This window comes from Spinacia oleracea, chromosome 2, assembly GCF_020520425.1.
Source record: "Spinacia oleracea cultivar Varoflay chromosome 2, BTI_SOV_V1, whole genome shotgun sequence".
Taxonomy (NCBI): Eukaryota; Viridiplantae; Streptophyta; class Magnoliopsida; order Caryophyllales; family Amaranthaceae; genus Spinacia; species Spinacia oleracea.
This window is the reverse complement of record NC_079488.1, coordinates 55,203,184-55,228,862: the sequence shown is the minus strand read 5'-3', so window position 1 is coordinate 55,228,862 and position 25,679 is coordinate 55,203,184. Positions and strand designations below refer to the sequence as shown.

Sequence of the window (25,679 nt, the reverse complement as noted above, 5' to 3'; positions counted from 1 at the left end):
GTTGTTCCAGGGTTTGATTTCCCCCAATTTCTGAATCTGGAATGTTGTTGAGGTCAATTATTGTTGGAGCTCGAATTTTCTTCTAAAATTGTAACAATCCACGTATTAGGGCTCACAATTAGAGAAATTAAATCGAATTGGTGTCTCCCCTCTCATGGTTGTTTGCATATTCAAAGAGTTTTCTCTCTCCTCTCACACGGTTGATTGCAGATTGGAAGTTTCTCCCTCCTCTCTTGTGGTAGATTGTAGATTTGATGAGCTTTCTCCCTCCTCTATCATGGTGTTTGGCGAGCTTTCTCCCTCATCTCTCATGGTGTCGCAAGGAGTTTCTCGCTCTTTCCACCCGCGTTTTTGCTCCTCTGCTGTTTAGGTTTGTTTAAAGCATAATTTCTTTAAAAAAAAAATTATTTTCCCGCAAGTGTGAGCTACGCGCGGTTGGATCTACAATAAAATCACTGTAGATCAGGGGTACGTATAAGTTGTTGCTCTATTTATTTACTACTCCCTCCGTCTCAAATTAGTTGTTGCACTTTCCTTTTTTCTTTAGTCTCATATTAGTTGTTACACTTCTAAATTAAGAATGACCTCACAATTATTATATTATCTCTCTTCCCATTAAATTTTTTTGTCCCTACACCCTCTCTTATCCAATTAAAAAAAAATACCGCATTAACTTCTTCAATAAAATAAAAATTGATACTCCCTCCGTATTTATTTAAGAGATACACTTGACCGGACACGGGTATTAAGAAGAAGAATTGAATAAAATAAAATAATAAAGTAAGTGTGGTTGGATAGATATTTTATTAAGTAAACAAGTGGGGGACCATGTCATTTTGGTGGGTGGGGGGTGTGGGTGGGGTTATGAAACTTTTGTTTAATAGGATGGTGGATCATAGGTAAATTAGACGTAAGTTAAGTAGATGGTGGGATTGATAAGTTACTAAAAATGGCAAATATATCTCTTAAATAAATACGTCCGGAAAAGATAAGTGTATCCTTAAATAAATACGGAGGGAGTAACTAAACCGCATGCTTATGTTACTATTCATCAAGAATGGTTATTGATTTGAAAACCGCATGCTTTTGTATCATTGTCACCTCCAATTGACTTCGGAGGTTCCAAAACCACTAGCAACCACCTCCGTCCACGCCACCGCCCAATCTCCAGCTGTGCTCCCATGGCTACGGACACCGGCTTTGGATTCGGGTTTCTTGTTAAGCAACCTTACCACCCTCCTTCTTGGGCCTCTCATCTTTCCCCCCTTCCCTCTTACACTTTCTCGCTTGCCCATGTACTCACCTTCTTCTCTTTCTTTTATCTTTATTATTTTGGTTTTATTATGTAATTGAGTTTAAAATTATGTTGATCATATTGTTTTTGCAGCTTCCTACTCCAATTCATAAGTGGAACCTCCCTAATTTACCCAACAAAACTGAAGTTTGGTTGAAGGTATTGTCTGTTTCTTTCTTTCTGTTCCCCCCCCCCCCCCCCCCCCCCCCCCCCCCCCCCCCCTAATTTGGGGATGTTTCTATTTGAAGCTTGTTTGAAAACATTGGTTATTAGAATAAAAAAAAGTGTTTGATGGAATAAACTTGGGTGCTTGGTGGAGAGACGAATAATTAATTTTTTGATTCTTTTAGTTGATTACGAAACTGGAATTACAGCCTTTCTTGCTTAAGATTGAGGGATGGAGATGATTACACTTCTAAATAGAAGGGGTGATTAAAAACCTAAATGCTACTCCTGAATAGGAGTCGTTAGTGATTACATCAATGTATTCTAATGTCTTTGCTTTTGTCCATAGGGGTGAGGGCACTGAGGGGTCAGATGTAGAAAATATTCACCTTAAAGGTTTCTTTCACACACATGTGCTCCCAAGATTCAAACACGTGGGCAAAGAAATAAAATTGGTTGTACCATGTTGGTTGTCCATAGAAAATTGCCCCTAGATTTGCTTCAAAGTAAAATTGATATTATAATGTAACGATTGTCTGCGACAACACAAGGGATAAGGAGTCCATGTATTTTAACAAGCCATTTTGATTTAGTTCCTGTTTAGTCTAGAAGCCGTAGAAATGACATACAATTATTTCATATTGGTTGATAAGATGGCTTTCTTTCTTCAGTGTCCATTGTGTTCTATTTAGATAGAATGGTCTTAGAATCTTTTGTGTGATTCATTTGCGCCGAGATTGCCGAGTTGCTTATACTTCTCTAGTTCTCATCTATCTTTGTTAAGATAGTCATGGAACTATGGAAGAAAGTGGCCACTGGATCCACTGTTGCCATTGATTTATACTAGTAAATTAGGCTAGTTGTTTAACTGGTGCCTATTTTCTGGTTATTTATCATAGCACTCGCATTTTTTCTCAGCGTTGAATAATGATTGTCGCTTGTGAGTGTCGCTTACGCGAGTGTCGCTTATGCGGCATTTACTTGTGAGTGTCGCATATGCGGCATTCACTGCTGGTCCCAAGCCCGGATAAAGGAGGAGGGTTGCGGTAAGTGTTTAAAAAAGCGCAAAGCGCACTAAAGCGATATGAGTCCCGGAGCTTAAGCGTAAAGCGCAAGCGCAAAGCGCGAGCTTCATCGAAGTGAAGCGCACTTTTTAAGAATTCAAGGTTTTTTTACCATTATGAATATATATCTTACTAAAATAACCATAAAAATACATAAACATCAGATTTTCTTCCCTATTGCTCCTTGTTTGAACAAAATAAAGCATACAAGTATAACATAGTGTTTATCATGTAATATCCACTAGGAAACAAATATACTATGCTATTTTCAAAAGGATATGTCATCTTCTTTTCTTCTTTCTTTTTTTTCTCTTTTGGACTCTTGGCCCACTTTCTATTGTTAAGGATTAATAGGATGTGGTCCAATAGGCAATAACAACATATAAAAAAAGCTTTTAACTTGAAATTTTTTTAAAAAAGAAGAATTTCAATGAAGCTCAAAAAAGCGCCCTTCATGCGCTTAAGTGCGCTTCGGTGCGCTTTTTCACAAACGCTTCGCTCAGACCTAATTAAGCCCTTTGCCCTAGAGCTTCGAGCTTCAGCGCTTAAGCGAGCTTTAAGCGCGCTTTTTTAAACACTGGGTTGGTGGCGGCCATCGTAAAACAAAGTCACATATTATGACATGAATCGACAATGGAATATCATGGGGGCGTTCCCTTCTCAGCGATGGCTACACCTCTTAAGCCCGGGTGTAGTGAAAAATATGTGAGGGTTGCTAGGTCGGCGCCCAGAAGCGGCGCGCCACCCCAACACCTGGGGGTGGTGTCAAATATGCAAGGGTGCGCTACGCTTCCTAGGCTCGGGTGTAGTGGAAAATTTGCAAGGGTTGCTAGGCCGTCGCCCGGAAGCGGCGCGCCACCCGAGGGTGGTGTTAACTATCCAAGGTTTCATGGTAAGGGTAGGGGTAAGGATAAAGGTAGTAGGATGCGTTTTGGGACTTGGAACATTGGCTCTTTGACATGGAGATTAGTCGAATTAGTAGAGGTTATGAGAAGGAGGAGAATTAAAATATTATGTTTGCAGGAGACCAAGTGGGTTGGAAACAAGGCAAGAGAAATAGCTCCATGGGGTTATAAGCTTTGGTATTTGGGAAAAGATAGGGGTAGGAATGGGGTAGGTATCCTTATTGACCGAGAGTATGTTGATGATGTAGTGGACGTGTCTCGTAAGAATGATCGAATTATGAGTATTAAGCTTGTGATAGGGGATGAAGTTGTAACTATTGTGAGTGCCTATGCGCCACAAGCAGGACTAGATGCTCCAACTAGACAAGAATTTTTTGGGAGGATTTGGAAGAAGTGGTGCAACGCGTCCCTAGAAGTGAGAAACTGATCATTGGTGGGGATCTCAACGGACATGTAGGCTCGAGTCGTGATGGATTTGAAAGCATTCATGGTGGTTTTGGGTATGAGATCGGAATGAAGCGGGAAATGCTATTTTGGATTTTGCATTGGCATATGACTTGGGTATAATGAACACTTGGTTTGAGAAAAGAAACTTTCACCTAGTAACCTATAGGAGTGGAGGTAATACGAGTCAAATCGACTTCTTTTTAGTAAGGATTGCTTTGAGACAGTGCTACACCAATTGTATGGTGATTCCGGGTGAGAGTACATCAACCCAACATAGACTTGTGGTACGTGATTTTCGAGGTAGAATTGGTATAAGGAAGGGAAGACCACTAGTAGAGCTTAGGATCAAATTGTGGAAACTTCAAGGGGAGCAACAACTTAAATTCTTAGACAAGTTGGCAAGTGAAGGTATTTGGGCCAGTGATATGGATTTGGATATAGACTCATTATGGACTAGAATGGTGCACACCATAAAGGGCGTGGCGAAAGAGGTCCTAGGGCAATCTAAAGGAATCATGCCACCAAGTAAGGACACATCTTGGTGGAACGAAGTTGTGCAACAAGCTATAAAGAGCAAACGAGAATGCTATAAAGAGTTGGGAAATATAGAAGTGATGAGAACTACGAGAAGTACAAAGAGGCTAAAAAGGAAGCAAAGAAGGCCGTAAGAGAGGCTAGAGCAAAGGTGAATCAGGATCTTTACGCAAGATTGGATACAAAAGACAGGGAAAAGGACATCTATAGACTTGCTAGAATGAGAGATAGTAAGACGCGAAGCATCGGGAGGATTAAATGTGTGAAAGATGTTGATGAAAAAGTTTTGGTGGGAGATAAGGAAATCAAGGATAGATGGAGATTCTACTTTGATAACTTGTTCAACGGGGATCAAGGGCGCGATATTGGAGATACAACTATCACTCGGGATATAGTTAACCTAGACTTTATGCGAAGAATCCAAAAGAGAGAAGTCGAAATGGCATTGAAAAAGATGGGACGTAAGAGGGCAGTGGGGCCCGATGGCATACCTATCGAAGTCTGGAGATGCTTGGGGGAGAGAGGGGTTGTATGGTTAACAACTCTTTTCAACAAGATTTGGGGAAGTAATAGGATGCCAGTAGAGTGGAAGAAAAGTACTATCATTCCCTTGTACAAGAATAAGGGTGATGTCCAGGGTTGTTCCAAATATCGAGGAATCAAACTAATGAGTCATACTGTGAAACTTTGGGAGCGGATTATTGAGCAAAGATTAAGGAGAACTGTGAAGATTTCGGAGAACCGGTTTGGATTTATGCCTGGGAGATCGACTATGGATGCCATCCATCTTATAAGGAGCTAATGGAGAATTATCAAGATAAGAAGAAGGATTTACATATGGTTTTCATTGATTTGGAGAAGGCGTATGATAAGGTACCGAGAGAAATTCTCTGGTGGGCATTAAGTAGGAAAGGAATTCCGAAGAAGTATATTGATATCATCAAGGACATGTATGAGGGAGTTAGCACGAGTGTGCGTACTAGTGTTGGTAAGACCGAAGAGTTCCCCATTACGATTGGAGTGCATCAAGGTTCCGCACTTAGCCCGTTTCTTTTTGCTATAGTCATGGACGAATTGACAAGGTCAATTCAAGATGGTATACCATGGTGCATGATGTTTGCAGATGATATTGTGTTGATTGATGAAACCAAAGGAGTGGAAAGTAAGTTGGAGTTATGGAGACAAACTTTGGAATCTCGGGGTTTTAGGCTGAGTAGAAACAAGACGGAATATATGGAGTGTAAGACAGAGAGACAAGGGCGATTACCTTAGATGGAAAAATTGTCCAAGGTTCTGAAATGTTTCGTTATTTAGTATCTATTATCCAAAAGGATGGGGAATTGGATGGCGATGTGGCTCATAGAATCAAAGCAGGTTGGTTAAATTGGAAAAGTGCCACGGGGTTCCTATGTGACCGAGGCTGCCCCAAAGATTGAAGGGAAATTTTACCGCACGACAATTCAACCGGCATTGTTATACGGCACAGAATGTTGGGCATTGAAACATTGCCACGTGCATAAGATGAATGTGGCAGAGATGTGCATGTTAAGTTGGATGTGTAGTCATACAAGAAAGGATCGTTTGAGGAATGAGATTATTAGGAAGAAAGTAGGGGTTGCACCGATTGAGTTTAATATGATGGAAAATCGTTTAAGATGGTTTGGGTATGTAAGCAGAAGATCAAGTGATGCCCCGGTTAGGAGGCTAGAAGGGTGGCAAAGTGATAGAATTGCAAGGGGTAGGGGAAGACCTAAGAAAATTTGGAGGAAAGTGATTGAGCACGATATGAGCCTCCTTGGGATTGAGGAGAATATGGCGTTGGATAGGATAGAGTGGAGGGAGAGAATATATGTTGTTAACTTCATTTGACTTATAAATCTTCCACTTTTTATTTCTATTTTATTTTATTTTAAAAAAAAAATGCTATTCCGAAAGGTGCTTATTTTACTTATATCTATTTTAAACTTTATTTATTTTTATTATCCCTTATAATTTTTTTTTGTAATATATGTATATTTTCCTCTTATCTTACTTTCATTAATCTCATTCTCTTCCTCTTCATTGTTTATTCTTTTAACTTTCCGCTCCTTTCTGGTTCGTTCTGGTCACAATGACGATCTCCTATGTCGATTCATGTTAGCCGACCCCATATCATTTTGGGACTACGACTTTGTTGTTGTTGTTGTTGTTCAATAATGGTTGTGCCATTGTCACTTTCTTTTTATTAATTTCAAAGTATATACATCTGTTATAAGCATTTTAGTTTTGCCTTATAGCTTATGAAAGTTATGATAAGTTTACCATCATATGCTTCGGAGTCCAGAAATCACAATCTTATTGTTTCATTTGTGGTGCCGTTGTGGCAAATGTTAAACATCATTGGGTATATCATGTGCTCGTTTTCTTTCCTTTAAAAAAAATGTGATTTAAAGTAGTTCTGGTGTAAGACTATCATTTACGGTAACAATATCGGTGTAATTGTTTTCTCTTTTAGGCACAGTGATTGCAAAGATATAATTTGGTAGGTGATGACCGGCGCGGGGGTTATAGTGTTGAGACTTGGATCATTTTGAACTTTATAATCTATATTATTGCATACTTTTGGATGTTAAAGTCCAACAAATCTAATTTCACTTGGTATAAGTTCCATTAGTAGTTAGTTCTCGCTATCAATGACTTTGCTATTATGATCTCCTTATCCGCCAAAAATAAGGTTATTGTAATACTCTATAACGTTATTAATGGACCGTATTCTTCCTTCGTGTTATGATTATCTTTTTAGAAAATACGCAAGCAAAAAACATCAATCTATTCCTTTGTATAAATACTTGAGTCACGTATGGTTTTACGTATAGTTACCTAAATCGCCCCTGTCATAAAGACTTATCACTACATATCACTCAATTAGTCAATTTTAATTTAGGCTCTGCAAATAACTTTATCAACAATTGACATTATATGCTCACTTGTCTTGCATAAACATTATAATGCCTTTGTATTTGTTTTTTTGCTACTAAATTAATTTTGACTCTTGTTAGTCTTGTTTCTAGAGAAGAACTTCAAAATGGTGAGGTGTAAGAAAAAAGTGGATAAAGTAAGAGTGATGTAGTAAAAAGGTTGGTAGGTGTAAAAGAAGGTGAATAGAGTAAGAGAGTGAATAAGGTGTAAATATTGTGTGGGCAAAGGGGGTAGATGGTCAAAGGTGTTTATCAAAAGTAGAATAAACGTAGAAGTTGATATAACAAAAGAATACCTCAAAACGGAAAGTGGGTAGAATATAAAGGACGTAGGGAGTATAATGTTTGCATTTCCTTCTTCTTAGCAATCGTGGAACCTTTCTGAGATTTTTATCTACTATGTGAATAATATATTTGAGCTTCCCACATTGCCTTATGAAATAGACATTATTTCCTTGGAGCTTTAGTTCCATTGTAGATATAAAGTAGGACCATCAAATCATCAATGCAAAAACAACAATATTGTGGTGTATTTCTTGGAAATTTGGTCATGTTTTTTGTCTGCGTGCTTTGTCAACCTATGCAACAATATGTAATGGAAGCAATTTTTTCTTTTTGAATTCCTAGACTTCCACCACCACATTTTGGTTTGATATTTCTCCTTTTTTACCTCTTTGAAACCCTCTTCTGTTTCTCTTATCACATAGAATATTATGAGCTGATAACAGCATCCGTTATTGTTTACAGCGTGATGATCTCTCAGGTATGCAGCTGAGTGGTAACAAGGTGAGAAAACTGGAGTTCTTGATGGCAGACGCAGTGGCGCAGGGTGCAGATTCTATTATAACAATTGGTGGCATCCAGAGTAACCACTGTCGTGCAACCGCTGTTGCTGCTAAGTATCTGAATCTTGACTGTTTTCTTATACTACGCACCTCCAAGGTTTACCAATTTCATTGAAAAATATGTGGTGTGGTTATTCTTTGAAATTGTTGCTTCTATACTATAATGCATATGGTTTCAGGCTCTATTGGACAAGGATCCGGGATTAACTGGTAATCTGTTGGTTGAACGCTTAGTTGGAGCTCATGTTGAACTTGTATCAAAAGAAGAATATGCAAAAATTGGAAGTGTGGTATGTTACTTCTCCACACTTATATTTTTTCTTCTTGTTATTTTATTCTTTTAGTGAATAGTTTGAATATTGACAAGCTTGGAGTTCATTGTTTGAACTTTACCCAAATTTGGATTTTATGGAATAACCTGGCATGTTATTAAAAGTTTATAAATGTAGAAACCAGAAGAATTATGCTGTTTGAAAACAACAGTGGTGATTTTCAGAACTGCAGCTTAGAGAGAATTGTTTAGGGAGAGATAGTAGAGAGGTATGGAGAGAGAAAAGTAAATAATTGAAATATTTATGAAGTTACTGATTACAAGGATATAAACTGCAGCTGCATTTTAACATGATGCGCTGTCCTAAGTTAACCATCAAATCCATGAAATGGATTAGCTAGCCAATCAGGAACCAGTACAAATATAAGCAAAATATCTAGGGATACAATCCTGTATTACATCTTACACCCTAGCTGCCTTAAGCTGTAACAAACCCAGATTATGTTACACGAGGTGAGATTATAATCTAATATTGCAACACTTAATCAATAAAGTCTGGCCAAACAAGATTGACAAGCATCCAAAAGAAACAATAGGAGAAAGTAAATTAATCAATAATTGAAAGAAATAAAGTCAACCCCTTTCATGTATTCATGTATCCCTTAAAGCCCTAGAATTAGACTACTCACACATATTTAAAGAAATTAAAGACATTGAATAATTCATCATGATATTAATTAAAGACAAACTAGGGTTTAATGAATAATGAAGAACAATAATTAAGCTAACTGAAAGCATAAAACGAAGAAGAGAAAAATGAAAATAATACCTCAAACTTGATAATGAAAAGAGTTGTCAAAAACAATAAACATAACCAATAGAGAAACCTATGGAGAAAAATAAGAAGAAAACTAAATAAGCCTCTGTTGAATAATGAAAAAGCGTAAGGAGAAAATAAACCCCCTTCTACTATTTATATGTTCCTAATTTAATCCTTAAAAGAAATAAAAGAAATAATAAATACGAAAAGCTTAATGAAAAGCGTCGTCGAGTAACCAAACAACGACTCATATGGTGCAACGTTGACGGGGGACGAGCGAGCGAGCGGTCTCATGCCATGTACTATGTAAGCCTACTAGGCGCTGGCGCCGCTGGGTGAGCGAGAGCTCTCCTGATGTGTTATGCGTGTTAAGCGACGAGCGATAGGTCGTTCACCAATGAGCGAGAGCTCGTTCGAATAAATGATAGCTTATGCACTACAAACTCTATTCCGGAGCACGCAAGAGTTCACAAAAACTGTGCTCGATCATCGAATCGTCAATCAAAGTCCTCAATAACCAACTGCCATCTGATCACTATCCAATTCACCCATGGTCACTCCGAAAGCGTCCAAATAGTTACGAAAACTACCCTGAAACATCAAGAAAGTACAAACTAAGCGTAACGAAGGATAAAATGAATAATCAATGCTAATGAGACTAAAAGAATGCAACTAAATGCTATGTTACTCGGACTCTTCGTTTTATCTCAAGTACCCGTGTCGGATCCTCGACACTTGGACATGGGTATGGACACTCGGACACTCCATTTTGGTCTAAAATCAAGGAAATTCTCCACAATTTAGCCGTGTCGGACACTTGGACACGTATCCGTATCCGACACTCGTACCCGAGTCTGAGTAACATAGACTAAATGAGCTTAGTTATTTTAGAAATACAACCTAAATGTATCCAAAATGTCCTATATAAATGTGACTCATCACCTATCTTTGTCATTCATGCAGGCTTTGACAAATGTGCTGAAAGAAAGGCTGATAAGTGAAGGAAGAAAACCATATGTTATTCCCGTTGGTGGTTCAAACGCTCTGGGAACTTGGTGAGATACTATTGTATTGGTTCCTTTGAGTTAGACAGTGTGCCAAATTTTCTCTAGAACTATGTTATTTATCACAAAATAACTTTCAAGTTTTCATTAAAAAAATATTAAATGTTAGAAGTACTTGGCTACTAGATATGGAACAATACTTAAAACAATTATTTTTTTGGAGTCCAACACACTTCACAAATTAAAATAAGAATTATATTTTTCTTCAGATCTTTGTGGTTATTTTTTCATATACACTCTTCATCTCAAAGTAACTGCAAGTCATTGATTTGCCATTTTTTTAAAGAAGGAATAAAGCAGTGATCGCGCATAAAGTTGAGCACTCTTCCATATATCAATGTCTGATAATTTACTGCAACAATAAGTATATATTTATAAGTTAGAGGCCCCAGTTTTCTGGGGACCCTGTGCGACTGCACAGTTTGTGCCGGGTAAGACCTGGCCCTGTAGACATATAATATTGTGTGAAGACAAGTAAAAGCATACCAAGAGAGGTGTATTGCACTTATTTTGATGCTCACAAACAATAAATATGCTGTACTTTGAGGGAATATACTTTTATACTAAACGAAAATATGAAAAGAGAGTGAGAGTGAGAGAGGGATGATCAGCAGTGACCGGTACGACGGGTAAACAATGGAGGTGGTGTTAGTAGGAGGAAGATATAAGAGTAAGTGTGTTGGGTAGACATAAATATTGTTAATGATAATTTTAGGGTATATCTTGTAGAGTTAGAAAAGTATATTTCTAGAAGATTTTATCACTAGGAGTTCGAGATATCTAGGTATTATTAGGGAATTCTTTCCAAATGCTCCCTCTGTAGTCCGTACTGATTTTCTTGCTCCATTTTACATTTTGAGATATCTCAATTTTTCCTTATTACCTATATGGTAAACCTTTTCCCTCTACATACCCACTTTTTTCTTCCTCTTATCTTTTCGTACATGCTTACTTGTTACAGAACACGTATTTTGACATTATGTAGTTATTGGTATTAGGAAATTGGAAATTAAATCTGATTATACTCTTATCCATCTTCCACTCCCATAAATATTGTGCTAATCCTAGTATTTGACTTTTTTATTTCAAAGATAAACCCACAACTAAATAGTTGTTTCTTTAAAATATATTCAACCTGTCATAAGTTTCTTTTGAAATAGTCTTCATCATATGTATGCTCCTGTGAAATTAATTTCATCTTTCCTAAAATGGAAGTCCTATTAATGGTAAGGTTCTTTAGGAAATTATTTTACTTTTTCAATCATAGTAATCTTTTGTCAACATTTATTTTAGAACTTATAAAAATGTGAGGTATTCCTTAAAGTTGAACTATCTTTATTCAAATGGTTGGCTTCAATGTATGGTCGGTCCTATATGTGTGTTTTCTCAGTCAAATAAACATAGCACTTGAGTTCATCTGGATTGTGTCTGATCTCCTTAGTTTTGTCCGTTCTATATTCGAACATTCTTTTCAGGTATATCCAAAAGAATGATCCTAAATTTGCTTTCTCAAACAATTATTATATCTATTGATCATATCGTTTCTGTCATCTTTTGATCGTTTTTTCTGTACTTCAAAGAAGGTTGTTGCCTTTCTTTTGTTTGTCATTTACTGTTATGACATGGCATCAGCTCTTTGGCTTCTATTTACTTTCAGGGGTTATATCGAGGCGATCAGGGAAATAGAGAAACAGCTTCATACTGTTGCAGACTCGCAGAGATTTGATGACATTGTTGTAGCATGTGGCAGGTCTGTAATTCTGTATAATATTACAATCTTCTGTAGACCTTGTGTAGCTTCAGTTGTTCGGATTTCCTATTCGTGTTCAATGTGTCATGTCTTCCAGAATAGGATCCAGGCAAGGATAGGAATATAATGAAAAAAACAGAAAATAGCACATAAGAAAGAATGGAGAAACCATGAGTTGAAAAGAAAGTACCAGAGCTCTGCTTGCCTTAATTCTTTTTACCTAAAAACCCATTATCTGGACTTATCTAAACTTATCTGAAATTATTGAATTTTATTGGGGCTTCTGAATCATTTAAAACTTATTTTCCTTGTGAAATTACATTTTGTATTCTTTGTTAGGTATTTTTTAAGGTTAAATATATCTACGAAGGGAAATTGATGCTTCGAGCATCATGCACTAGGAAGCTTAAAAGATTACTTAATGCCTAATGAATCAATTCACCTCCAAAAAGAAAGGATACTACATTATGGACAATACATATTGCTCAAGCTATGTTACCGCCACGGGTTTCACAAAACGTGATTTAAACGGTGTACTAGCATAAGCAAAGTTTTACCTTATCAAGTTTCCGAGACAACATATCTATCTTGGATACTATACTACTCCTATGTCAAGTAATATTTGTACTCTTTTACTTCGTCACTTTATTCAACCAAGCTTATCGTGATGATGGCTTGGAACGGTCCCTTACCTCGATCATTTCCCAAAATTTCTCCGGTCCCTCTCTAATGTGTCAATACAATGGACCTCATCAATCATAAGCTTCCTCGTCAACTGTGAGAATGTAAACACAAATCTTATCATCCCCAACATTCAAATTAATCGCCATCCTTCACAACAATGACGACTTCCCGCATGTTTTGAGAAAGATCATCCAAGAATAAGTAAGAAGAATTGGAGCCCGCTTCTATTTCCATGACCGTGAAATCACATGGCACAAATATCCTCTCAACTTGGATAACATATTTCATCGTACCATAAGGGAGTCGACTATGCTTACTCCCTCTTTCCCATAATAGTTTTCAAACTCATCAAGGCACATATTTTTAGGTGATAAGTGATTGGTTATCAATTGTTATTATTTTATGGGAAAAAGAAGCTAGTGGAGCAATATTTTATTGAAAAAGTAGATGTGATTGGCAATGATTGTGGGCATTCTTTTTTGATGTGAGAGAGTGTGAAACCCTAAATTGTTGGTAGTGAAACGAGAGATATACTAAAATATTTTCAAGGTGTTTTCCAAAATAGAAGTGTAAAGCTAATATAGAGCAAATGAGAAAGGAAAATGGAAAAACTAATTTGGGACACACGGATTATATTCTTGTTAGCGTTGTCTCTCCAACATTCATCCATTAGAGACATAAATATCAATTGTGAGAATGTAAACACAAATCTTATCATCCCCAACATTCAAATTAATCGCCATCTTTCACATCAATGACGACTTCCCGCATGTTTTGAGAAAGATCATCCAAGAATAAGTAAGAAGAATTGGAGCCCGCTTCTATTTCCATGACCGTGAAATCACATGGCACAAATATCCTCTCAACTTGGATAACATATTTCATCGTACCATAAGGGAGTCGACTATGCTTACTCCCTCTTTCCCATAATAGTTTTCAAACTCATCAAGGCACATATTTTTAGGTGACAAGTGATTGGTTATCAATTGTTATTATTTTATGGGAAAAAGAAGCTAATGGAGCAATATTTTATTGAAAAAGTAGATGTGATTGGCAATGATTGTGGGTATTCTTTTTTGATGTGAGAGAGTGTGAAACCCTAAATTGTTGGTAGTGAAACGAGAGATATACTAAAATATTTTCAAGGTGTTTTCCAAAATAGAAGTGTAAAGCTAATATAGAGCAAATGAGAAAGGAAAATGGAAAAACTAATTTGGGACACACGGAGTATATTCTTGTTAGCGTCGTCTCTCCAACTTTCATCCATTAAAGACATAAATATCACACTAACCCCAAGACTACAAAGAGCCACTTTTTAGACAAAGATGACCAATATTCACCCATATAAAGAAACTACTGGGATCACCAAGCTTCTCTGGAAGCTTGTTTTTAAAAATTACACTCACTTCTATTAGCAAAGATACTTCATTCTCCTTTAGTTTGCTCTTGTTGGAAAGAACGCCGTTGAAAATTTTGCATTTACAGGAATTTGAGACGTAGCAAGCTAGGTTGCACAGAAACGAGTACGGGGACGGAAAACGGAAAAATTAAAATTGCAAAAAACGGGTACGACATGGATTCGACACTTTTTATAAAAATAAAAAAAGTAGATATTTAGTAAAAAAAATATGATTATGAGATACAAAAAATAGTTCTTTAGAAAGGTTTTAAAATACAACGAATTAATTAAGTAAAGAATTTAAGGTGTTAAAAATATGTTCAGTAAAAAAAATATACCAAGTTGCTGTAATGTAAGGGAAAGATTTCCTCAAAATAAAGTAATAGAAAAGATACTCTCAATAAAATAATGAAAAAAAAAATAATGGGAAAGGTTTTAAAAAAATAAAAAAGAAATGGGAAAAATTCCCCAAAAAATAGAAAGCAAAAATGTCAGTCATGTCACTCATGTCACATGGGATTGTCCACCTCCCATTCTCATTTCTCCCACACCCTTCAAGTATTATTTTAAAAAGAGGTTAAAGAAATCCCCCCCCCCCCCCCCTTCCCCAGGAACTTGTTCCTGCCTTCGTCCGTGTTTGTATTCAATCACATATTATTAGAAGCGGCTACAAGTATCATTTTTTTATTCTTACACATTTCAGACAATATTACTTATAGAATTTTGGGAGTCTTGATTTCCAAGACATATTTAGATAACTAGATGATGAAAAGGACACTATGTTCAACGTTACATGAGGCAAGACTAGTTTTATCCAGTCTTCTGTCAACTGATGCATGCATGTATATATCTATGTATGTGTAAGAGATATGATATTATTCTAAATGTCATTCTGAATTTGGTTGATACTTCTGTATTAATATTGTTCCGATTTACATTATGTTCAGTGGGGGTACGATTGCTGGTCTATCATTGGGATCATGGCTGAGTAATTTGAAGGCGAAAGTAGGTCTCTCTTGACAAGCTATGCCATTCATGATGTTGAGGTTGCCAAAATCAAATTCATGATTTAGATAGCCTGGGTCTGCAGGTTCAAGCATTTTCAGTTTGTGATGATCCAGATTACTTCTATAACTATGTTCAAGGCCTTCTTGATGGACTTAAGGCTGGCATTAGCTCTCGTGACATTATGAACATTTATAATGTATGTCCACTACTCCACTCTCAATATGATATTGTAAGTATTTATTATTACTGTCTCTTGTAACATGGGATGTTGAATGATGATAAATTGGCATACAATTGAGTCCTGCTCCTTTGGAGCTGAACTCTAATGAGGTACCTCTATAACATACTTTTTTTATGTATATTTTTCCTTAAAACGGAATGCAAGGTTGTTCTTGTCTACTGCTCGTTTCATGGGTTGAGATTGTATGTCCCAACTAGTGTCTCACTGTCTTCTCCTGTGATAGAAAATCTGTACTCATCTGATAGGAATTTTTATTTTATTTTGGGGGGGGGGGGGGGGGGGGGGGGGGGTGTGTTGGGGGGATACTCCTTGCAAAACTATTTGGCATTCTGACTCCACAGTTTCTTCTCACTTTTCATATAGTTATCATTTTGTTGGATAGGATATGCACACTAGAGACCTAGTTGGCCAAGTTATAATTCAATCTTCCAGATTAGAACTCTTGGGAGAGATCCTGATGACTTTTTTCTGTACACCACTGACAAAAGTATTGCATTTTCGTTAATGAAGGCATCTTCAGACAGGAAAGGAAAGGGTAGCTCATTATCGAAGTTTTAAGAATGAATTTCCTATGTGCTATGTTGGATTTATTGTTTATTTAAAGAATAAAATCCAATTAAGGAGCATGTGATGAATGATCCAAATTGTCAGTTTGACGTAGTTTTCTTATGATGAGGGATGATGCAGCGTGAGGATTATGTGCATGCGCTTTTAACTGATAAATGGGGGGGGGGGGGGGGGGGGTCAATGCGATTTTAAATATGGGGGGTATCTCATAAATGGTTTAATTCAGGGAATATCTAACGGAATTTATGTGATGTCTTTATATTTCATATAAGGTTGCTGATATTGTTAAATTCCACAGGCCAAAGGTCTGGGTTATGCAATCAACACACAAGAGGAGCTTAACTTTGTGAAGGACATTGCTGCTACCACTGGTGTTGTTCTTGATCCAGTCTACAGGTAAGCTCAGACATCAGAGATATTTTTCTTTGCTTCAATCTTATTGCTAATTTAAATTATCTGCTTAAAGTTGTTTTCTAGTAGAATTCTCAAACGCAGGAAGTAAATACACCATACTATATAGTTGAGTTATGGTCAAATTCTCAAACGCATAAAGTAATTGGTATGGTCTTGATCATAGACTTCTCTTTGATCTTTATGCTTCGATTTAATGGAGGGCACTTCGTAATGGATTTGTATGTTCCGTCTTTGTGAAAAAGCGTTTTATGTCATGTGTTTATAAAATCACACAGTTACATCCATTTTATATACACTGTTAAGTTACAGAAGCAGATGGTACAATCCGTCATATATGTCAATAATACTGCAGGAATTCAAAAATAGAAACTCTAAACTCATATTTAGTTGCTGCAAATATTTGAAACCCCTGATTTCTTCTTAAAGTGACAGGATAAGCTCATATTGAATATATGAAATATATATTCAAGTATGTCAAAAAAAGAAAAAAAAAAGAAATATAAATTCAAGTAATCAAGTAGAATTAAATAACCATCCCAAATTCTTGAATTACAATTATAATTCTAATGTTGTTTTGCACCACGACGGGCCAAATGCTGTAAGTTATTTGCCCATACACCCATGAGACATCTTGCAATGACTTTGGTTTAGGGGTGTTCTGGTTCTTTAACTCATGTAAGGCGGGATGATGGTCTATTCCTTTTATTTATGAAGGAGAACGAGGTCCAGTTTTTGTGATTTGAAAGTGTATCTATTTTGAGATTATTTTTATAAACCTTTGCTAATTTATGCTTCATTTAGTTTTGTTGTTTGCCTTCAAAATATGGTTTATGTCATTAGAGTTTTGTTGTTGATCAAGGAGCTCTAATTCTTTTATTATGAAAATATGCTAAACTTGTGATCAGCGAAGGACAATTGACATGGGTTGGGTTGGGTACAATTTTGACTTTTGAGCAAGATTTAATGGTATTTTGAGGATGTTTATTCTTATAATGAAAATGAAATTTTGGTATTTTGAGGATGTATACTTGTTCTCTGTTGCAGTGGAAAAGCTGCTTTCGGGTTGATGAAAGATATGACTGAAAATCCTAAAAAGTGGGAAGGCAGAAGGATCCTTTTTATACACACAGGAGGCCTACTTGGTCTCTATGATAAGGCTAACGATTTGGCAACAGTGGTTGGCAATTGGAAGCAAATGGAGCTCCATGAGTCTCTACCCCGCCAAGATGGTCTTGGAAAAATGTTTTGAACTAAATACTTTCCATTCTACTTCGTAGGATAATGCTTGAGTTCTCTATATTTTTTTTTTGGAGATCAGAATTCTATTGTATTTGACAAACTCCTAAGCAATATACATCTAGAGTTGTATCTCTATTATATAAGTGAAGAGGGGAGTGGCATTTTGGTAATTCCACTTTTGAAGTTACATGAAAATGCCATAGCATAGGAAATCAATAACCAGAAAAACTGAAACTAATTTACCAACAAGGTTTTAATAATTTGAGTAAAACGGAAATATTTCAAGATGATCTTTTAACTTATTAGCTGTTTTGGGATATGAAAACATAATTATTAATCCTGCACATTTATATGAAAACAATTTTCCTATAATTCTATTTTTTTTTCCACCAAAAACTATAATAGATATTATTATGAAGAGATATTTGGTTTTACGAGTAATGTGTGAAATAATATTAATAAGGTTATAACAGTATTTCTCTAAAAGGAAGTTATAATAATGACAGTGGATCAATACTATATATGTGCTTTTAGGGTTTCCTAATGGACGAAAACGAACATCAATGTTTAGTTTCCTAATGTACATAAGACCAAAGGTTGAAATGGAGAGATAAGAAAAATACGACAAAGACAATCACTCATCACATAACAAAAAGGAAGCCAGAATTCCAAAAGAGTAATCAATCATTCATATATTTTCGCACGCATCGCGTGCATATAAGACTATACTTATATAATGAATGTGTGGTCTTTGCTCCAAGCAAAAAGTTCAATGATGAATATATAGCCCACTTGTCAACAATGCACTTCGCTTAACTCGATAACATACTGAATAGGTTGATAGTTGTCTACTTTTTAACAAGAAATAGAAACAACTTCTAGAAGTACCTTCGAATAGGAATCTAGCCTTAATTAGAGATCGTACTTATAGTAACTGTCTAACTCTCCAAAAAGCTAATTTGACTTGAGTCTACGTGCAACAAACCTGCAGGCACTACTTTTTCCTAGCACCCATCTACACGCGCAAGAATATATATCGTGTGTACAATACACGCGTGACAAATTTTCCCGTGCATGTCGAAGGTTAGGGTCACTCGCCTAATTCCGGCTTATAACGAAGGAGATATGATGTTTTTAAGATACAGGATCGTGCAGTTTGACGAGCAGATCGCCTGATCGGGCAAAGGGCCGCCCGATCGGGTGACAACAACCCTTGGAGCGCGGATTTTAGTTTATTTCCGGTTTTCGCTTGTTTTTTTGGGCAAACTATAAATACCAAGCCCTTATTATTTAGTTGGACATCTTATTTTCAGCATCTTATTTTTTTTCTAGTACCGTAGTTTATTTTATTGCTTAGTTTTTATTCTCTCTCTAAACTTTTCTTAATTACTTTTATTATTCAATTCAAGTTTCAAGCTTTAAATTTCATCCTTTGTTCTTCAATTTGGTATTTCTTGTTTCTTTCCTTCGTTATTCAATTTTAATTATGTTTTCATTAATCATGTTTGCTTTGTTTAAATTAAAATTAAATATGTGTGAGTAGTTTATATTCTAGGGTTTTGGGAGTCCATGAATTAATATGAAGGGATGATTGAATATTGTTGATTGTTGGTATTGTGGTTAATTCCTATTGATTGGTTTCATTTACTATGCGATTAAATTTGCGCAGGTTTAGTTGTATTAGTCGAGCAATATCAGGTTAAGATTCGAGAGCTGCAATTTGATATTTAGGCTTGTTTCAATAGGTAGAATTGGGATTAATACGTAGCGAGAGCCCGTTAATTCTAAGTCTATGATTAGTATCGATTCGAGAGAGCATGCTAGTCTAAAAATCAACTGCTTTATTGATTATTATTGATTGTTTATCATCCTGAATTGTTGTTCATTGGTGAACCTATGCCCTAGACCTTTTAATATCTGATTTATTCCCTTTTTATTATCGTTGTAGCTTTAATATACAAATCAACTCATATTCTTGTTTTCCAGTGGTCTAGACCTTATATTTAGTAGTTGAAAGAACGTTGTTTCCCTGTGGATTCGATCCTGATTTCCCTTGCTATTTAGCTAGTGATTTTAGGTTTATCTTTGATTAGGTGATACGACTTTAGCTTGTCACATAGCCAAATTTGTTCTGAGAACTAGGAGGTTAACTCTGACAGGAGTTGGATTGACTCTCTTACTGGGCTTTCTTGGTCTTCCTCATAATAATCATCTTCCACTGTGAATCTGGCAAACCGGAAAGGCTTATCAATGTTCGTGGACTATATTCGGGGTTTTACTTGCACTGGGTTGATCTCCGGATTGTGGGTTTGTTTGGGGTGCTACCGGTGTGATGACCGGAATATTAGATATCTGGGGTGGCAACAGTTTTGTGACTGACTACGAGGTTGTCAATTTTGGGTTGTGTTTTTTGCTCTTCTTGATGGAGTATGATTGTGTACTCTCAATTATGATTGCGGATGACTGTATTTTCAAGTCAGAGGCCCCTCCTTCTAGCGCCACTTGTTCTTGTTGTGGATGTGAACAGTACTGGGCCTGGTCCGATCTTGTGAAGAAATGATGATTGTGTCCTGCATAGTAAAAGAGTTAACTGGCCTCGGGGGTGATCCAAGAATTCCCCCTTTGATGCTTAAGTCAGGTAATGCTGATTGGTTTATAATAAATGCTTGTAAGAAAGATTGGCAAAGTTACGTACCTTTGGCATTCAATTAGGGTCCACATATAGAGACGGATGATTGTACGAATGGTACGGTCTTTTACCCGCCAGCTCATAGTGAAGGAAATAATGCCCTTGGTCCAAGTATGCATTCAATGTTAAGTCTAATAAATGCGGTTCAGTATTAATTAACAAGTTAATAATTCAGTGAGATCAAGTGAGCTGAATGCCTAGCTAGAGGCCGCTTCAGTTCAAGTGGAATTAATGATATTAATCCACAGCTTACTCTTGACTGAACCCGTAGGGTCACACAAATAGTACGTAAACGGATCAAGTATTTAATGGCATTAAATAATCCATCTATGGATATTCGGAATCGACGGATCTTGGTTTCAGTGGGAGCTGAGATCGTCACAGGCAAGAAATGAATACTCCGGAAACGATGATATTGCCGGAAACGGAAATATGGATCGTATCGGAAATATAAATATTATCCAAGTCATAGATGTTGCCGGAAACGGAAACATGGTACGTATCGGAAAATATTATCGGAAATAGAAATATTGCCGGAATCGAAAATATTGCCGGAAACGGAAATATTGTCTGAATCGGAAATATTATCGGAATCGGAAAATAATTCCGGAAACGGAAATATTAAATATTTGTTCGAAACGGAAATTAATTCCGGAATCGGAAATATTAAATATTGTTCGTATCGGAAATGAATTCCGGAATCGAGAATTTAATCGGAAGCGCATCGTACGAATTAGCATCGGACGAGGCCTGCCAGACGAAGGCCCAGCACAAAGCCGGGCCATCGCCCAGCAAGCCAAGCGCAACAACCACACGCCAAGCATGCGACCAGGCCCAGCGCAAAAGCCAGGCCCAGCCGAAGCTTGGGCGCGCGCGCGGGGCTGCAACGAGTGGGCTGGCGCTGTGCGTGGGCCGCAAGGCCTGCGTGCGGTGCTAGCGTATTACTCGAAGTGTGTTACTCGAATCCTAAAGCGTATAGAATTCGTTTAATGATTAAATTCCTAATCCTAAAAGATAAATTAATTAAATAAGAGTTCCACTAGGATTCTAATTTAATTAATTCGTATCCTAGTAGGATTCCAATTCTCTTTCCATACCCCTATAAATATGTGGCCTGGGTTCACAATTTATAACGAGTTTTCAAGTATTCAAAGTGAGTTTTTGAGAGAAAAATTCAGTCACATACCTTGCCTAAAAGTGCCGAAATTATTAGTACCTTAAGGGCGATTCTAGTTGGTCAATCTTAAGGCGGATCCGGACGTGTTGTGGACTATCTACGGAGGGACGACACTTGGAGTCCTAAAGACTTGTTCTTGTTCGGTTCGGGCGCAGCTAGGGAAGGCACGCAACAAAGAGTATGCTTCTAGACTATGCTATATGATTATGTGTAAATAATATGTATTCCTGGCTTAATGGTTGTTTCCGCATGATTTATGAATTGTCATATGTATCATAACCTAACAGTGGTATCACGAGCCTCTTATTATTTTCATAATCTAAATTGCATGAACATGGTTAAATATTACAAATTTGCAAGAATTAAAAGGGGTGATTAATTTTCGTAATTGTTAATTAATTGCAAATTGCGTTTATTTAATTATACGTACGCAGTTTTTCGGCAGTTTCTTCGTTACTCATCCAAATCGAGTGATTTTTGTGTCAATTCCGCATGTAAAAGGCATTCTAAAATTTTGACAAAAATTTTTTTTTTCTGCCGAACCCAGAATTCTCAAATTCGAAGCCTAACTATGACTTTTCGAAGGTTTTAGTTTTTCGAATGCAAAATTTCGTAAATTTAAGATGTTAAATTAAATATTTGCGATTCTTGTTGATAAATCTTGAATTTTTGATTGACCTACTGTATATGTTTAACAAGTTTGAATGCCTAGCCTTGTTAATTATGCAATCTAATTTGTAATTATGATTAATTTGTTGAAAATTAGAATAATTTAGAATTAATTTGATTTTCATAATTAATTATAATTTAATTAGATACCTATGATTAAAAACCACCATAAAAATTGTAAATCTATGATAAATTTTAAATTTTTATGACATAGACTTGAATCCATGTTAATCGGAAATCAATTGAATAATAAATTTTCGATTTTTCGCCCTAAAATTATGAAATTAATATTAATTTATTAATTTGTCATTAATTTTAAATATAAATTTTTTAAATTTTATGCGATTCGTTCATATAACTTGCACGCACAAAGCAATGGACGCTACGTGTTACCCTTAAGGGGTGTTGTATAATGCGGGCATGTGACGACGAGCAAGGGAGCTCGTCGCCCATGCGGTACGAATGCATCGAGCAAGGGCATGGTCCACGAGCACAAGGCAGCAGCCCTGCCTTGTGTCGTGGGCTGTGAGCAATGGGCGTGTGGGCAGGGGCGAGAGTAAGGCACGAGCAGTCGCGTGTGGGCAGCAAGCGTGATGCGCCACAGCGCGCACTGCCTCGCGCAAGCATGCGGAGCCTCGCGCGCAGCGAGCGCAAGCTCGCGTGCCATGAGCGCTACGCACAGCGTCGATGGCTCGCGCGCTGCGAGCGCCAGCTCGCATACTTCTGCCTCGTGCGATGAGCGCAAGCTCGCATGCGGGAAAGGCAGGCGCGCAGCGAGCGATGGCTCGCATGGATCGAGCGCTGGCAATCGAGCGCAGCGAGCGATGGCTCGCGTGCATCGAGCGCTGGCGCGCGCAGCGAGCACTGGCTCGCGTGTTCGATTGGCGCCTTGCGATGGGGAGCAGCAGCGATGCGACGCAGCGCATGGGCTGCGCGCACATGGCCAGCGATGGCTGTGTGCGTGTGGCCCATGGGCGTGCGTTGCGTGGGATTGTTGCGTTGCGATTAGATCGTTTTGAAATTTTAATTTGAAAATTTCAGTTTACGTAATTTTAATTAATTTTAAAATTAATAATTTAAATTATTTTCTTGGATTTTAATTTTGAATATTGTAATTATAATAAATTTTATTTATTCTAATTATTTTACTAAAATTAAAATCATGAATTAATTTAAATACGACTGAAATTAAATTAAACTTTTTGGATTCAATTATAAATTTATATGAGCTTTAAATTTTAATTAAATTTGTATGTTTCCGGTTAGACTAGAAATACATTTTTATGTTTAAAATTAGTAAAGCATATGAATTTATTGGTTTAAGTGGGAGCGCTTTTAGTCATAAACTCTTGATTAGGTCTACAAATCCTTAAGGTTAAAACAACTTGACTAGAATTAATAAGGACTGAATAATTGGTAGATTATTGGTGCCCTTGATTAATTGCTGCAAATGTTTACGTGATGCATAATGTGTTTTACTAACCAGCTATGTGGGCCATTCATGATAATGAATGGGTGAATGGTATATATTGTATATGTACTGTTTTGCAGGTTATGAAGTGACTAGTATGGCCCAAATAGGATAGAAAATATGGTCTGCGTACCATTAATTTGAATGTAATTGGTCTAAAGTACCAAAGTCGTTTTTCAATTCAAATATGGTCTGCGTACCATCAAATAGTTGTAATTAGTTTTAATTATAGCTTATCCTATTTGAAGAAAATGGTGCCTCCCACGGAGATTTTCAAGACGGACTTTGAAGTTAAAGCTTCAAGATGAAGTCGGGCCATACTAGATCACATTTATCTTATGCATGTTTTAAGTTATTTATTGCTTTTAAATATGTCTTAATTATGCATGAGATTGCGGCTTGATTATGTTGCATGATTAAGGATTTTAGTTCACTTAAAATCTAACCAACATAGTAAGAGCCTTAAGTTCCAAACTTAAAATTGAGTTAAAAGGTGCCATGCCAAAATATACACTTGCTTGGATATCCTTTACATCAATCTAGTAATAGTTTTCGCTCAGCGAGGTGTTACTTATTGGTCCTAAAGGGGCAAGGTACACAAATAATTGTGAGTACATGTTAGTTTTGGTGAAACTCAACGATATAAGTAAGGAGTCCTTTTATGTCGTGGCAAAATCGATAGGTTTACCTAATAAGTTCTTAGACGTACCTATCAACCAAGAATAGTTTCTAGACTATTAGCAAAAGGCTTTTGCTTACCTAAGATGTTTTAGGATTAAGTCGACAAACTGTGCTTAGTTCTTCAATGATTTTAGGGTCTTGGAATCATTTTATTCACACCTGCCGGAACACATAATTCGAATAAAATTCTAATGACTTGTTTAAATTGCATGATTGCTTTCATTTTCAAGTTATTATTCATGATAAATGTTTAGACTATGCATTCTTCAATGTATGTTTTAATTATTGTTTATAATTAAATATCTTGCACTGCAATAAATCCTTTTAGAAAGGTAACAGTAAATTTCCTCGATTGGTAGTGAATCCAAGAACGATTCACGGAAATGAGAGAAAGTGAGCAATTTAAAATGTACGTTTCTTATAGCGACTTTTATGGTTGTTTTCGAACATCAAAGTCGAATGGCAATCCAATTGGTGCTTGTGAATTCAAAATACACTGTAGTTTTGAGATCATAAAGCATTGAGTTTAATACGCTCAGCTTTACCAATGGTTAACAACCTAATATCTTTGTCCATTTAATTCTCGAATGAGTCTAGTCCCTAGACATTCGAATAGATCGATGCTTAGAGAACTTTAGAAGCTTCTGGTAAGATCATCTAGTTGAAACAGAATGTTCAACATAAATTAAATGGAAAGAACCTTGTTGGTGACATTGGACATGTCTAACAAAGTATAAAAGTCAACACTAAAGAATTCAATTCTTAAGACTACAAGAAAGGGTACAAGAAATAGGAAAATGAGGAACAAATGAAAGGAATTTACGATTCCGTTTCTACCTATAAGTTTATGTTTAAAGAGAAGTGACCTAGCAATCAAACTTCCTTGGTATCGTATACCGCTTGAGGTTCTTACTTCGGTAATAACTCAAATAATGGAAGCTAGGCTACACTAATGACCTACAAGTGGGAAATGAAGCATGGCAATGCTACATTAGTTGTAGGGTCATCTAAGTTTGTTTTAAGTCCTTTCAAAGGCTGGAACTTAATGGCTATTTTGTTTCATAATCAGCATACCTAAATTTCTGCTTCAAACACAGAAAGACTCACATTCAAGAAAAACAAAAACAATGTTTGTTTATTTGAATGAAATGGTCAATTACGGGTTGAGTCAATATGCTTGATTAAAACAAACGACTCTTTAAAGAACTTTACTAGGTTCAAATCAACCCCTTGATTTGAGTTCCACTAATCTTTGGCATTGTTGCTTAGACCATATCAACAAGTTAACATTCAAAAGCTCTATTTTGATGGACTTTTGAAAGTT

General features: G+C 36.6%; 1 protein-coding gene across 1 annotated transcript; it reads left to right on the top strand.

Annotated features, from left to right (window-relative positions):
- The first annotated feature begins 1,058 nt into the window (after positions 1–1,058).
- On the top strand, positions 1,059–17,838 carry LOC110800595 (putative D-cysteine desulfhydrase 1, mitochondrial). The gene is made up of 10 exons (XM_022005907.2): positions 1,059–1,295; positions 1,388–1,453; positions 8,114–8,308; positions 8,391–8,501; positions 10,266–10,357; positions 12,024–12,116; positions 15,147–15,204; positions 15,290–15,403; positions 16,314–16,411; positions 17,474–17,838. The coding sequence occupies exons 1-10, from the start codon at positions 1,182–1,184 to the stop codon at positions 17,676–17,678; spliced, it is 1,146 nt and encodes a 381-aa protein (XP_021861599.1). The 5' UTR covers positions 1,059–1,181; the 3' UTR covers positions 17,679–17,838.
- The last annotated feature ends 7,841 nt before the right edge of the window (positions 17,839–25,679 follow it).

Coding starts and splice junctions, on each gene's coding strand:
- LOC110800595 (XM_022005907.2), top strand. CDS start 1,182: ATGGCTACGGACACCGGCTTTGGATTCGGGTTTCTTGTTAAGCAACCT. Junction 1,454..8,113: donor AAACTGAAGTTTGGTTGAAG/GTATTGTCTGTT, acceptor TATTGTTTACAG/CGTGATGATCTCTCAGGTAT. Junction 10,358..12,023: donor TCAAACGCTCTGGGAACTTG/GTGAGATACTAT, acceptor ATTTACTTTCAG/GGGTTATATCGAGGCGATCA.